This window comes from Zalophus californianus, chromosome X (assembly GCF_009762305.2).
Source record: "Zalophus californianus isolate mZalCal1 chromosome X, mZalCal1.pri.v2, whole genome shotgun sequence".
Classification (NCBI taxonomy): domain Eukaryota; kingdom Metazoa; phylum Chordata; class Mammalia; order Carnivora; family Otariidae; genus Zalophus; species Zalophus californianus.
The window spans coordinates 120,188,578-120,202,513 of NC_045612.1; the positions used below are offsets into that span (position 1 = coordinate 120,188,578).

The 13,936-nt window shown below is 47.3% G+C and overlaps 1 protein-coding gene across 4 annotated transcripts in view; it reads right to left on the reverse strand.

The window, feature by feature from the left end:
* FRMPD4 (FERM and PDZ domain containing 4) overlaps positions 1 to 13,936 on the reverse strand; it is a 551,594-nt gene that overhangs the window by 85,651 nt on the left and 452,007 nt on the right. For all 4 annotated transcript variants that reach the window (XM_027609162.2, XM_027609161.1, XM_027609160.1 and 1 more), the window contains exons 3-4: positions 6,698 to 6,858; positions 2,106 to 2,208 (exon numbers count right to left, since the gene is read on the reverse strand). In XM_027609162.2, coding sequence (XP_027464963.1) covers positions 2,106 to 2,208; positions 6,698 to 6,858 — 264 coding nt within the window. The remainder of the gene's footprint in view (positions 1 to 2,105; positions 2,209 to 6,697; positions 6,859 to 13,936) is intronic.

Here is a 13,936-nt window from a genome sequence, read left to right on the forward strand (position 1 = left end):
CCAGATGGGTGTCGGTCACAAGTAGTCAGCTCTGCTACTGGAAGGAGAAAACACTCTGAGACGACACAGAAATGGCTGCGTGTGACTGTTGGCACGTTATTTATGGACTCTGGACCCTGAATTTCACATGGATTGCACGTGTCACAAAATATTCCTCTTTTATTTTTTTCCCCAGCCATTTAAAAATGGCACAGACCATTCTTAGCTCATGGGCTGTGCAGAAGCAGGTGGAAGGCTGGATGTGGACTGCGAGCTGTTGCTCATTTAGTCAACTCATCTTTGCTGTGCCCCGTTACATAGAACGATCTCCAGAGACTGTGTTCAAGGTGAGGTCATTTTCTTCCAAATGCATTAATGCAGAAGGAAAAGATTTTCTGGAAAAGCTCTCTGAAGATGCCCCTGTAGGGTTGCTGGGAAATGGTGGCACTTTCAGACAGTGTGTGCTATGTCTCTGTCCTGCAGCAAGCAAGTCAGACCCAGCACACCCAAACACAGGTATCTTCGTTCTTCTACCATCCTCCGGGGACACAGACCGACAGAACTGATTGCAGAGGGGGTGTGCCCAGGGGAGAAAAAAAGAAGCCCGTGGCCCGCCATCAGGCCGGAACAAGGCACTTCAGGACGCAGGCCTACATAAGGCTTAGAGCCTGCCTGGATGACGTCCGTCCCTGCTGACAACCACAAGCATCTCAACAGAGAAGTGGCTCGAAATGGTAACACTGCAGCTCCCTCCCTGGGGCCTGACAATACAGAGTTACCCGTGATTTTTGCATTCCTGGCCCCCAGGAAAATGGGAGGCGTCACCAGGTCTCACTCCTGATGCAGGGTGAGTCTGACACGAACCTCAGTGCCCGCTCACGAGGGAGAACCCTTGGGCGATGTGGACGCCCCATGGGGACTTGGTCGGCCAGCTGCAAAGGCTCCATGCTATTGGGTCTACACTGAAAAGCGGCCAAGCCTTCCGGAACTGAGAGGTTTCCCAGGATGTGGGCCTTGCTGGGCTCAAACTGGAAATGCTGCTCACCCTAAAAGTGAGCCTCCTCTATTTCTATTTCTCTGACTTCTTACCCCTCTCCCAGTCCTTCCAAGGAAGCAGGACCCTCCAGTGCTTCTTTGTGAAGCAGAAGCTGAACAAAGCTTGGGAAAGAAACTTTCCCTGGAAAACCCCTGAAACGCTCCACTTAAGGCCTTTCCAAAGTGCAGATGTACTTTTTGTAATGAAAGAGCATAAATGTTAGAAGATCTCCTTCTCAGTTTAAAATGTTCCGATAGCTTTAGCTTCTGCTTCAGTCTTGCTTGAAAAAAAAAAATCAGTTTATAAAAGACAAGTGTCACACACTCATTATCCCTTAACACCCCCGGAGCACAAGCGGATCTGCTCATACAATAGACATAGCTTCATTTCGAACTTCTAACGACCCCTTTTTACCCTAAGTACACTGTGGGAGAGGAACTCCAGTGAGCTTCAAGAATCTCTTGAATAATATTTTAACATCACATAAAACAGATCTTTCTGGTGCTCCACTAAGAATATCACACAACAAATTATTTACATCTACGATCAAGCTAAGCCAATAAACCAAAAGCACATTTTTAAACCGTCATAGCTTTGACCTAATTATCCTTTTGCTTTGGTTGATGCTTTCACAATTCAGTAATGAATCACTCAGTCAAGTATGGAAAATCAGTGAACTCTATGTTTGCATATCCATGGGATCATATAAAATTACTCATCGCTTATACAGAATTCAGGTATTGCATTTTGATCTCCTCAATTAGGCAGTATCAATGTGTCAGTAAGTCTGGAAGGGGAGAAAAATGCAACCTTTGGATATAGCAATGGAAGTAGGAGCCAAAGAGCGTTCCAGCCGAAGCCTATGCACCTTGGCTGTTAACACAGAATGGGCGATTGGGTGTTTCGTGCTTAGGGGGCATGCGTTTTAATGTTAAGAGGTCGGTGTTGCCGGCACCCTCGAGGGGAATGCGTGGGCTCGTGTTACTGCCCTACACTAGCTCACAGGAAGCCCCTCCTCCATGGGACGAGGTCTCCGACCTGTGTATCAGCCCTCGCAGCAGAACAGGGCCCAGGGGAGTGAGTCACGCACCTGACCAGGTCGATGACCCGCTCCCTTGGCGCAGCGCTGACTGGCTCATCGTTAATCATTACGATCTGATCTCCCGGGATCAGCTTGCCTTCGGAGGGGCCACCTGGAGACAAAGGAGAGCGAAGCGCAGGTGAGAAGACCATGGCCAATCCATCCGTGTCCTCCTTGCCCCATCACCATTCACTGTAAGCACCTGGCGCTGTCTGCCAAAACCCCAATCCTGCTGGCACATTAGAAAGACCTGGGGAGGGGTGCCTGGCCAGTTTGGTCGGTAGAGCACAGGAATCTTGATCTCGGGGTCATGAGTTCAAGCCCCATGTTGGAAGTAGAGCTTATTAAAAAAGAGAGAGAGAGAGAGAGAGAGAGAGAGAGAGAGAGAAAGAATGAACTGGGGAGCTCTGGATAAACTCCAGAGGCCCAGGCTACACCCCGGCCAATTAAATCAGAATCTTTGGAGGTGGGAATCAGGCATCGGCATTTCTCTAGAACTTCCCCGGCAGGCTTGAGACACAGCAGCCTAGGAGAGCTCACACTTTAATGGACACACGCAACCCTGGGGGCCTTGTTACCCTGCAGACCGATTCAGTAGATTTGGAGGAGCAACGGGTGAGGTACCGCACTTCTCACCAGCTCCCAGGGGCTCCGGGTGCTGCTGGTCAACCGAATATACTTTGAGTATGGAAGCCCCCAAAAGAAGGGTATTGCCCCAGAGGGATGGCCAACCAGCTATGTAGACGGCCTGCAGCCAAAGCCGCCATCACCTGGGCGCACCTGGATTTGAACAAAGTTGCATTTATTTACTTGGCACAACTAGGGAGGCCACATACTGTGGGGAACCGTGAGGCAGCAAGCACATCAGAGGAAGGACTGACACGATGGGGCCTGTGTTATGTGCTTCCGGGGGAGGGGTCAAGCTGTGGGGGCGTCTTCCTCATTCTTGTCTAAAAGGTGGGGGCAAGGAAGGAGAGCAAAAGCTGGGATTGTTCAGGAAGCAACAGACAGTCCTATCAGCTGGGGGATGCGGCTCTTTGGTCATTTCTGTGGCTGGGACCGTGGCAGGGACGGAGCCTGGGTGCGTGTGCCCGTGGTCACCCGGGATGACAGAGGACTCTTGTGTTTGTCTCAATCCACCATAGTCTTTTCCACTGGGTTTTGCAAGGAGGTAGGGAGCTAATATTTGCCGAGCATTCATTATGTACCAGGCAAGGGGCTAGCTGCCTTGCCTAGAATCCCACTGGCCCTTAAAACCCCTTTCATATAATGAGACCCCCCTCCCCCAGGCTCACACAGGTCCAAGAACTGGATTAAAGGGTAGAACCGGGTCGCAGTGTAGGTCTGTGGACTCTGCCAAGTTCAGGGTGACTGGCATCTCTTTTGAACTTGCTCCTATAATTTAAAAACTGGTCACTGCCAGGTCTCCCGACACATAAACTTAAAGCCACAACTGCATGAAGCATACATTGGTATTAAATTAAACCTATAAGTAAATATTTCAACCATCTCCATGTCTAATGTAATTACCTCCCGAATACTGATAGGGTACTATAATTTTCATTTTATTTCCAGGTCTGTCACTGGGTCATAGGTGCAGCTGAAACCTGATCTCTCAAATATTATTGCAATTGCTTTATTTAGTAATTGAAATGAACACTTCACAGCCAGAGATGAGATCTCGAAGTAATTCAGATGCTTCCCACCCACCCACCCACCCAGACACTTGGCATATGTGTCACCGAAGCTGGAGCATAAACGAATCTTCTTTCTGGGTAGTAAAAAAGTAGGGAAAACCTTAATATTTCCTCATATCAGTGATGAAAAAATATCCATTTCAAGATGTGGGAACCGAGATTCAGTGTTTGCACACATAAGAAATTCTGAAAATCACTTGAGAGAGTTTACATATCCATTGGATTATTTGCAAACATTCACTCAAATTCAGTCCAACAAATGGTTAGAAATCAGATGCTGATCAAATACTGAAAAACGTTCGCACAAATTGGCTGATGGATGTTAACTACTTTCCTGGGAAAACCACTTGCAGATTAATAGGCCATACTTTTACACCTGACCCGTGCTTTTTGACCAAATGGAAATATTCTTGTTTAATCAAGCAACTTAAACCAAGAATTTCAGAGGGAAGCAAGACATTCTTTCCAAAATACGAAGCCGAGGCACTCTTCAGAGAATCGTCTCGTGCCCCGTACTCTGAAGGCTGGGGTGTCTAGTATAGAAAATCTGGTCAGGCCACAGAAATCATCTGAGACCTCAGGAGAGTCATTTTTATGAACGACACGGTTTATTGGACCAGTATTTCCACACCTAAAAATGACTGGAAACGGTACTCTTTGACCTGTTTAACTTTTGTCCCCTGTTCTCAAAATCGTCGAAGATTAGCTGTTACTGTCTGACTAAGGAGAGTCCAGGGCAAAGAAGCCAAGAGGCTGGAGGAACGATGAGGCAATACAAGAAAATGGACAACAACACTCAGATCTCCCGTCAGCTCTGGGAAGGCCTCCTCTTTAAGAGCATCTCAGAACCAGAGATGTTATAGCGTCCCTCTATCAGAAAGCAGCATGCTCAAGGTCACCCCACTCAGGAAAAGATGTGTGCACACACACCTATCATACATTATATGGCTCATACATATGACACATAACATATGCACCCGCATGCACGGACCTGTCTCTTCCATGTACACATTAATAATGGTTCGCTCCGGGTGGTCGCAGCTCAGGCGATTCTGGGTTTTTTTTTTAGCTTTCTCTATACGATCTATGTTGTGTGTTTTTTTTACAATGCATATGTATTATTTTGTTATCATAGCAGGCGACAAATCTCTTTCATTTTAGGAATACAATTTTCAGTAGCGTCAAGCTCAACAATCCCACACAGAGAACTGAGGTCGGACCTATGGCTAATAAAATAAAAAGCTTGGGCAAACAGGAAGAAGTTGTGTGGTGAGTCAGAGGTAGGAGAGAAAAGGAAGCCGATTCTTCCCTGTACGGGTCTGTAAGGTGGTTGACTGTGTTCACAGGGCTTACCCCGGGCCACATGATGTCAAAATAATGAAAAATGCAATCACCTTTTGAAATCTTTACTACTCACTAGATGCCTTTTATTCTCCTTAACTGGCAGACTCAGCAGCCCAGCTATTTTAGAGTTTAGTAATAGTAACAATAAATATCTCTGGAATGAGAAGCAGGTAAAGCTGGTGCTCTTTTTTTACTTATTTATTTTTTTGAGTTTTTAAACTTTAATACAGTTCACATCAGCGTACCAGCTTCATTTCAGCTCCTTCCCTGCCAAACCTGGGGGCAGAGACTACGTCACTCTGGTGCCTTCTCTTTGTCTGGGATGACCAGGGTATTAGCACAGCCTAAGAGGCGGGGCAGAGGTGAGCTCCAAAGCCATCAAACCTGGGCAGTCTGCTGCCAGAGGCTGTGCTCCTTCCCACAGGACTGTTCTCCTCAGCCCTGCTCCTGACTTGCCAAATCCTGAGGAGGAACAGTATGGAAGGCAATTTCCTTTTGTGTGAAAATAAATCCAAAACAAGTCCATTAAAATAAGCTCGTAAGTGCATATCATGAAGGAAGAAATCATTAAAAGAGCCTTGTTTCTGGAAAGGCCAGGGCAGCGCACTTCAGGCAATTGCACCCTAGAGCATTATGTTCAACCGTGTTGACGGTCGAACATCTGTATAGTCTAATGAGAAAGACTGAGGCAGAGGACATTAATGATCTGCTCATACTGTGGAATTTAAGGGATTTGCCCCATCGTCGATCAGTCAGCCATTACGGTATGACGAACTACCCTCCAATTCAGTAGGCTGTCTGACGGTCACTTCTTCTCAGGCCTGTGGGCCTTTCGGATGAGCACAGACCGGCTGACCCAGGCTAGGCTCTTCCCACGGCAGGGCAGGCTGTATATATCTCTATAGATGGCAGGCTGGTAGCACCCTGTGTCCATCTGGGGGCTCAGGCTGGAAAGGTAACAGCCACTTGAGGGAAACTCTCTTGTCACTTAGACCCAATAAAGAGGGTCAACTGTACAAGGACTTGTCAAGGCTCTGAGTGTCCTCTCTGCTAATACGCCGTTGGCCAAAGTCAGTGACCTGGTCCAGCTCAACGGCAGCGGGGTAGACAACTATCTTCTGTGGCCAGTGGGGAGAGAAGAGTGCATCTTCAAAAAAAACAATCCAAGCGCTCAGACGACTAAAATCCTTCTGTGACTTCAGTGCCCCTTTCTGCTGTTGTTCACTAAGGGGTTTTATCGTGAACTTACTGAAATACAGTGCAGTGCCTGCCTCTTTTGATGTACATTCATACTTTAAGAAGTAGGTCATTTCCATGGTTACAAATGAAAGATCAGTGTTTTCCTCAGTCAAATGATATGATGCATTCGGCAGCTGAAACCCAGTTTGCAGAGCCCTTTGTGTCCCTCTGGTGGTCTGACTCTGTCCAGATGTTGGAAAAACTCAGCGAGTCTCCACGGCCCGACGCGGAGCCGTGTGAAACTTCTGGGACTGAGCGACAGTCGCTGGGGCAGGGTGTGGCGGGTGACCCCAGGAGACCAGGAGGGGGCCGGGTGCTTACCTGGTGTTACGGAGCGAACGACTACTGGCTTTTCACTCCCGGCCACGAAACCAAACCCTAGCACAGGGTCCCTCCTCATCTCCACCCTCCGAGGGGCTGGAGGGAGGATTTGGCAGCTCTCCAACCGAGGGTCGTCAAATGGGATGCCCTGTGTCATGTGACTGTGGGAAAAGCACACACAAAGGAAAAGAGGCGTTAGTGTAAGCATTTGGCAATGGCTTGGCAATCACATTCTCCCTCTTGTTCCCAAACTTTCGATTCCCTGCTTGGGAGAACGTGGGGAAGATGTGGGAAGGCACGCAGGCATGCTACTTGCGTGCCCTCCTGAATTCCTTGAAAACACCAGACCCACTTCTGCTTTAGGCCTTTGCACTGGCTGTTCCCCAAAGCTGGCATGCTGATCCTGCAGCTATGTGTGTGGCTCCCCCTCCCTGCTCTCCAGTTTCTCTGCTCAGGTGTGACCCTCTGGCCACACACACTGCAAGCCTGCTCCCCCACACCCACATCCCCTTTACCCTCCTCTGCTTTGTTACTTGTAGTGCTAATCACTTGATAACGACCTATAGAATACACTTCTTATTATTGTTTTGCTCGCCACACCAGAATGTAAGCTCCATGAGGGCAAGGGACTTCGTTTCATTCGCTGATTCATCCCAGCTGCCTAGAACAGTACCTGTCGCAGAGCGGATTTGCAATCAGTAAGTGAATGAATAAGTAGAGAAAGAGAGAATTCTTGGTTGAGCACTATCAATTTACAACCGATATGCCGAGAAAGAGCCTCAGAAGATTACTGATATTCAGCAAGTAGCATCTATGGCTTCTGGCTCCCGAGAAATTGAAGTGATGGGAATCATATTGGTGGTGATGGGTTATCCTGGTGTCAAACACATTCCCCCTTTCCAAAAAAGATGAGAAACGAACTCCTGGCGTTTATATTTTGGAGAGATTTTCAACTGATTTAAATGAATCTCTTTGTTCACACCTAACTTCAGAAATTTCATCAATAATCTAAACTCAAGGGGCGCCTGGGTGGCTCAGTGGGTTAAGCGTCTGCCTTCGGCTCGGGTCATGATCCCGGGGTCCTGGGATCGAGCCCCGCATCGGGCTCCCTGCTCAGCGGGGAGCCTGCTTCTCCCTCTGCCTCTACCCCTCCCCACCACTTATGCTCTCTGTGATATGGATAAATAAAACCTTTATTTTTTTTAAAGATTTTATTTATTTATTTGAGAGAGAGAATGAGAGAGAGAGAGAGAGAGAGAGCACAAGCAGGGGGAGTGGGAGAGGGAGAAGCAGAGCATCGGGAGCCCCGATGCGGGGCTCGATCCCGGGACTCCGGGATCATGATCTGAGCCGAAGGCAGTCGCTTAAGCAACTGAGCCACCCAGGAGCCCCTAAATAAAATCTTTAAAAAAAAAATAATCTAAACTTGAAATATATACGGCGTTCAAAAATTTTCAAAATGCATCCGCAAATATCTCATATGATGCACAAAACAAGCAGGGAATGATGGAGCCAGGCTGGTGTTCTTATGTTCATTATCCCAGGAAGGAAGGTGAAGTCAATAGTGGCTTATTGGCCCTCGGGGTCCATGCCTCGTATGCCAGAGTGTCGGGTCAAAACCCAACTCCCCGGACTCTTAATGAAGGCTTCGCTCACATACAGTAGCCAGGGTCGCCTTGTGTGAGGGGAGAGTTATTAGTTTGAATGCCAGAAACCTCCTTTAAGGAATGTAAGGCACTGTTATTTCAATGACGTGGACTTCATTCAACGTTTTTGCTCTCTAATGTTCAATAATGAAAAGAAGATCATTTTGAAATACCTCGAAAGACGCTATTCTATATGCCATGTGGACAACATATTGTTCAAATGGACAAAAAAAAGCAGACCGGGAAGGACGAATTCTGTGGTCCTTTTGTGTACTTAATAAGAGTTGAGAAGAATGAATGGAAACCCTCCAGAATCTGTCCTCTAGGCTTGTACCACCGACTAAGGAAATCAAAGTTTAAAATCCCCTTTAATCAGAAAGGAAGCGTCTTCGATTTAGCGGCTAGCATTCTGGAATGCTCAGAAAAAGAGAAGCATTAGTTGAGAGCTAACGTGTTATGCGCTGCACGCTGACACTCATCTGTTACCCGATTTCATCTTCAGAACACCCCACAGGAACGGCAGTTTGACCCCACGACCGCCTCATTGCAAATGCCAAAAGTGGAAGAATAACTGGGTCAAGGTCACACGCTTCTCAGAGGTAAGCCAGGTGCAACTCACACCAGGTCTCCTAGCTTGACCAGCTACCTAATTTGCACCGACAGTGAAAAATCAAAATGCGAGACCCCTCACCGAAACATAATTCATAACTTCAAGAGAGCAGAATGTGAAATCCAGCTCAGGGCCCTCCCTGAGTGACTGCCTGGGTCACACACCCAAGAAGCTGGCCCTAGTGGTGTCCCATCCCCAACGCCCCACAACCATTCTAGACGTGTGCAGGCTCAGAGCAGCCGTGTTTCATGTTTCAGGGTCAAAAGGGAAGGGCGGTCTTCTGTGAAGTTGCAGATGTTTGTCTGGACCCAGAGGTTAGACGTGGCTACCAGGGTGGGCAACATGCTCGGGATGAAGGGAGGTGGGAGTGGCGGGCAGAGGGAGAAGCAGACTCCCCGCGGAGCAAGGAGCCCCATGAGGGACTCGATCCCAGGACCTCGGCATCATGACCTGAGCCGAAGGCAGACGCTTAACCGACTGAGCCACCCAGGCGCCCCTCAGAGCATGCTGTTCTTGAGCTACCTTTGGCAATGGGGCTCTCCCGTTACGCCCAGACAGAACAACGGAAAAAAAGGGAAGGGGATGCCCGCAGTTTTAGGGGCTGGCCCCGAGCTATTAGTTTGCACCACAATCCACAGAAGACATATTCTAAATGAGGCAGGCTGTAGAAGTGAAGTGACTGGCTCACGGTCACCTGTGTTGCAGAACAGAGAACTGAACCCCGGTTGGCCGAACTTTCCATTCTGAGTGTAGGACGGGACTGGGGAAGGCTCTTCCCTGTGCCACTGCCAGTCTAGAAAGCTTCCAGCACTGGTTCCCAACCTTGGCTGCGCATCAGAATCACCAGGGGAGGATTCAAAAGTCCTAATGCCCAGGTTTCCCTCCAGACCAATCACATCAGAACATCTGGGGGTGTGAGGCAGCGTTGACTTTGAAAGGATCCCTAGGTGATTCCAAAGTGCAGCAAGGACTAGGGACCATTCCCTGCTCAGGGAAGTGTGAGGTCTAGCTCTCCCTCTAGGTAATAGGAAAAGAGAACACAAATGACGTCCTGGACCACTTCCTCCAGCCTCCACTGCAAATTCAAGTTAGGATATTTAAAGCATTTATAACTTGATTATCCTCTTTCCACTGCATGATAAAGTAATAGCCTCCAATTTTTAATTCATCATTCATTCAATAGCTATAATATTATTATTTTATGAATAACTGACAATTATTAAACACTAATTTCATGCTAAGCAATTTTTGAAATTATTTCCATATGTTAGTTCATTTAATTCTCTGAAACAACTCCACAACGCATTCATTCAGTCAACAAATACTTATGGAACGCCCACAGGCTTCTTGCTTCCGGGGATACAATAGGAACCAAAGCCGAATAAAAATAATAAAATGTTCACTCTGGTATTCAGAGACGGAAAACGAACTAAGAAATTAGTAAAATGTATCGCATATCAGGTCTTTATAAGCACTGAGGAGAAAAACAATGCCGGAAGGGGAGAGAGCCCCTGGGTGGGGACACTTCGGGGTTCTATCGGGGGTCGGATAAATATCTGGGGGAGGAGGAGCATTTTGGGGAGAGGGACCGCCATGTGCAAAGATCCTGAGACGGGCTGTGCCTGGGGAGAGTGTGCCTAAGGGACAGCAGGGAGGCCGATGGGAGGGGGAGGGGGAGGGGCTGGGATGGGGTGGAGGGCGGGGGGCGGGGCGGAGGGTGGTGACAGGCTCTTGGAAGGGCTTTGTGTTTTGTTCTGGGTGACACCGGCAGCCTTTGGAAGGTTCTGAGTGGAGAAGTGATGGGATTGCGAGCTGCCCTGACTGAGAACAGACAGGAGGAGGCTCGGGTGGGCAGGGAGAGCTTTTCACGGCCCATGGCATCCATCCTGACAAAATACACGGGGGCTTGGACCAGAGTGAGAGTGGCAGCGATGGCAAGAAATCATCCGGTTTTTAACATATTTGGAGGCCACCCCGACAGGGCTGGGACTCCTACTCTGACACCTCCTTCCTGCACACAGAGGACATTTAAGTGAGGAAGGATGTATTAGCACATTGTCTAAAGCAACTATCATGTCCTGATGTACGCAAGTCACAGGAGCCATTTTTTCTTCGAGGAGCTAACCCTTCATGGTTTACACATGAAACGCGAACGTATCTGCCCGGGTACAGGGCAAGCCTGAGACCGATCGGGTAAAGTTTGCAGGGAGATTTTGCAGCCAGACTCTCTAAAGCCGAATCCTGCACCCCCCACCCCCACTTCCTAGCAGTGTGACCTGTACAAACTACTGCCTGACTCTGGTGCCTCAGCTTCTTGATCTGAAAAATGGTGATACTAACAGCCACAATCGCCGGAGATGAACGAACAGAAGTGAAGCATTTAGCAAAATGTCTGGCGCATAGTCAGCACTCAAAAAGCGATGTGTTATTTTCATCTCTTGAGGTCGATGAATAGAAAGGAGTAGGTTTCAGATATTATGAGCTCATCCACTCTTAAAATATGAAAACAAACCCAGTATCGTTTCAAATGCTGATCGCCCAACTCCTGGTGAAATGCCGCACAGATCCTTGCTAAGCTCTGAGACCTTTCGTTTGAAAAAGTCGTATCAAATGCAATGATACGATAAATACAAGTATAAACTCATACACACGAGGCGGTCCTATGCCAGAATACAGACAAAGAACTTTTTTCTTTAAAATCCAGGCTCTCTAGAGGACCAAATCGGGTAAGTTTTCCTCGGCCATGTTTCTAGAACCCCAAGTGAACATGGAGTCCAGGGCTGGTAGGAACCCACGTCATGGGAAAAACGAGAAGTGCCACTCAAGTTCTAAAGGGCAGAGGAGACGGAGATGCCGCCACCTGCTGTGTTCACAGAGAATGTGACATCAGTCTGCATCCCTTCACTGTTCTTTCCCCACCCAAATAACATTTGAGACTCACAACTGAATGTGTATTTTGTGGTCGATGTTTGTTCCAGCGTTTTTGTTTTTGTTTAAGATGTTTCATTCTTTTCGTTTTGTTTGCACTTGAGGAAAACCTTCCAATGGCATTATTATTCTTGCGCAACAGGTGGCATTTTCAGAATACATTATCTAAAAATAATCAACCTGTCTTTTTTCCAGTAGGAATGGCTCTACACGAAAATGTTCCCCCATGAAACATCACTTCGTGGTTTGTATTAAGGTAAGCACTTTTTGGCTCTCACCTTGCAGTATTTTTTATAAAGACGCTTGAGTCCTTTTACAATGAGCTGAGAAAGCAACATCTTTTTTACCTGCTCACCATGCTTCAGTGAATTCTGATACTAAGGCTGGAAGAACACAACTGATGAGCCACACAAACTTTCAGCCCCAGCCCCAACCTTCTGCAACACACACACACACACACACACACACACACACACACACGCATGCGTGTGTGTGTGCACAGGCCAGGAATCAAGAGACCTGGAAATCCAGTCTCTGTTAATTGAGATGGAAAATGTGTCCATTGAGATTCAGTGAACAACCTTCCTGTTTCTGACAGATTCATTTTAAAAGGAATGATGGCAATCCTGCCCAAAAGGAAAGGGCTTTCCTAGAAAGTTGGGAGACTTTCTTCCTCCACAGAAGTAAAAGATTGATACATTCAGTGTATCACAAAGAGTTACTTTGACTGGTAGATAGAACGCTATAAGAAAACCCAAAGTGATTCCATTTTTATAAGTACTTATTAGAGACAGTGACGTCTTTTTATGGAATATGTGCTGAGGGGATAGATTCTGGTAGGAAAAGCTAGATTTAGAAGTTATTACTTTTGTTGTAAAATTTAAAACTGTAGTAAGATGATGGCAGGTAGGACACCTGGGTAGGTAAGACTGGAACGAAAATAAGTATAAATAAACACGCGTGCCTGAACTCTACTCGAGAAGGTCGTTGTTAGCGTGACTTTGCAGGGATGGTCAGCTGAGACTCTATGACAGCATCACGCGTCAATATATTCTATGCTCATCAGGCTAGTAGTGGTCCCTGTGATCGACTGAATTATTCTTCATTTGCTCCCCGGGATGTGATTGGCTGCCCTACGCCACAGTGTTTTTCAGAGCCCCCCACTGTATGCAGTGCATGTTTTGCTGTCCCTTGACTCGGTTAACACCTCACAGGGCAAAGCAGGTCACACGACTGAGCCCAGATGTGACAAACAAAAAACACCTTTGTAGTTGGTCTTGTGCTCTTGCTTCTTTATCGTCACCACAAGAAGGCCTTCACAAGGTAGCTGCTGCCCCTTCAGCTTGGGTTCCAGAAGGGACGCAAGGGGAACAGACCAGAGCCGGCAGCTCAGGAAGGAGCAGAGCTTCCCAGCCCCCCAGCCTAGATCAGCTGGCCAAATATGGGCTAATAAGTAAGGACCCTAGGGCACTGAATTTGGGAGATGTTTGTTAGGCACCAAAAGCTCACTCATACAATCTTTAAATAGTGATTTCAGTATTAGTTAAACACCCTGGAATTCCAGAGTTCGCCATGGATTCTACCAACCCTATTGTCCACGCCATTTATGACCAAATGTTACATTTCACGAACACTATAGACACTTTCAAAGGAAACTGCACCCTCCCCCCCCGCCCCCGCCTCATTATTGCAGTTGACATGATAAACACAGGAACCCTATGGTCTCTTCTTCATGATTTTCTCATATCCCTGGTCAGACTTGGGTAGCAGTAGCTCCCAATGCAAGGGTAAAAATTCGTAAGTCCTCTTGTGGCCTGTGAGGGGCCTAATAAGAAGAGCTCTGAACAAAAGTTCTAAGCTAGGCAAACCAGAATTCGCCAGAAGAAGAAGAAGGAAGGAAAAAGAACTATTATTAAAGTTGATAGATTACAACTGAGGGAGGTCCGGAAGTAGATTAGACCCCAGGATGGGTTTCCAGCAAGTCCAAATTATAATGATGTGTGTGGCAAAGTAACATACTGAAAAAAACGTTTGCTGGCTTCTCATTGAGTTTTC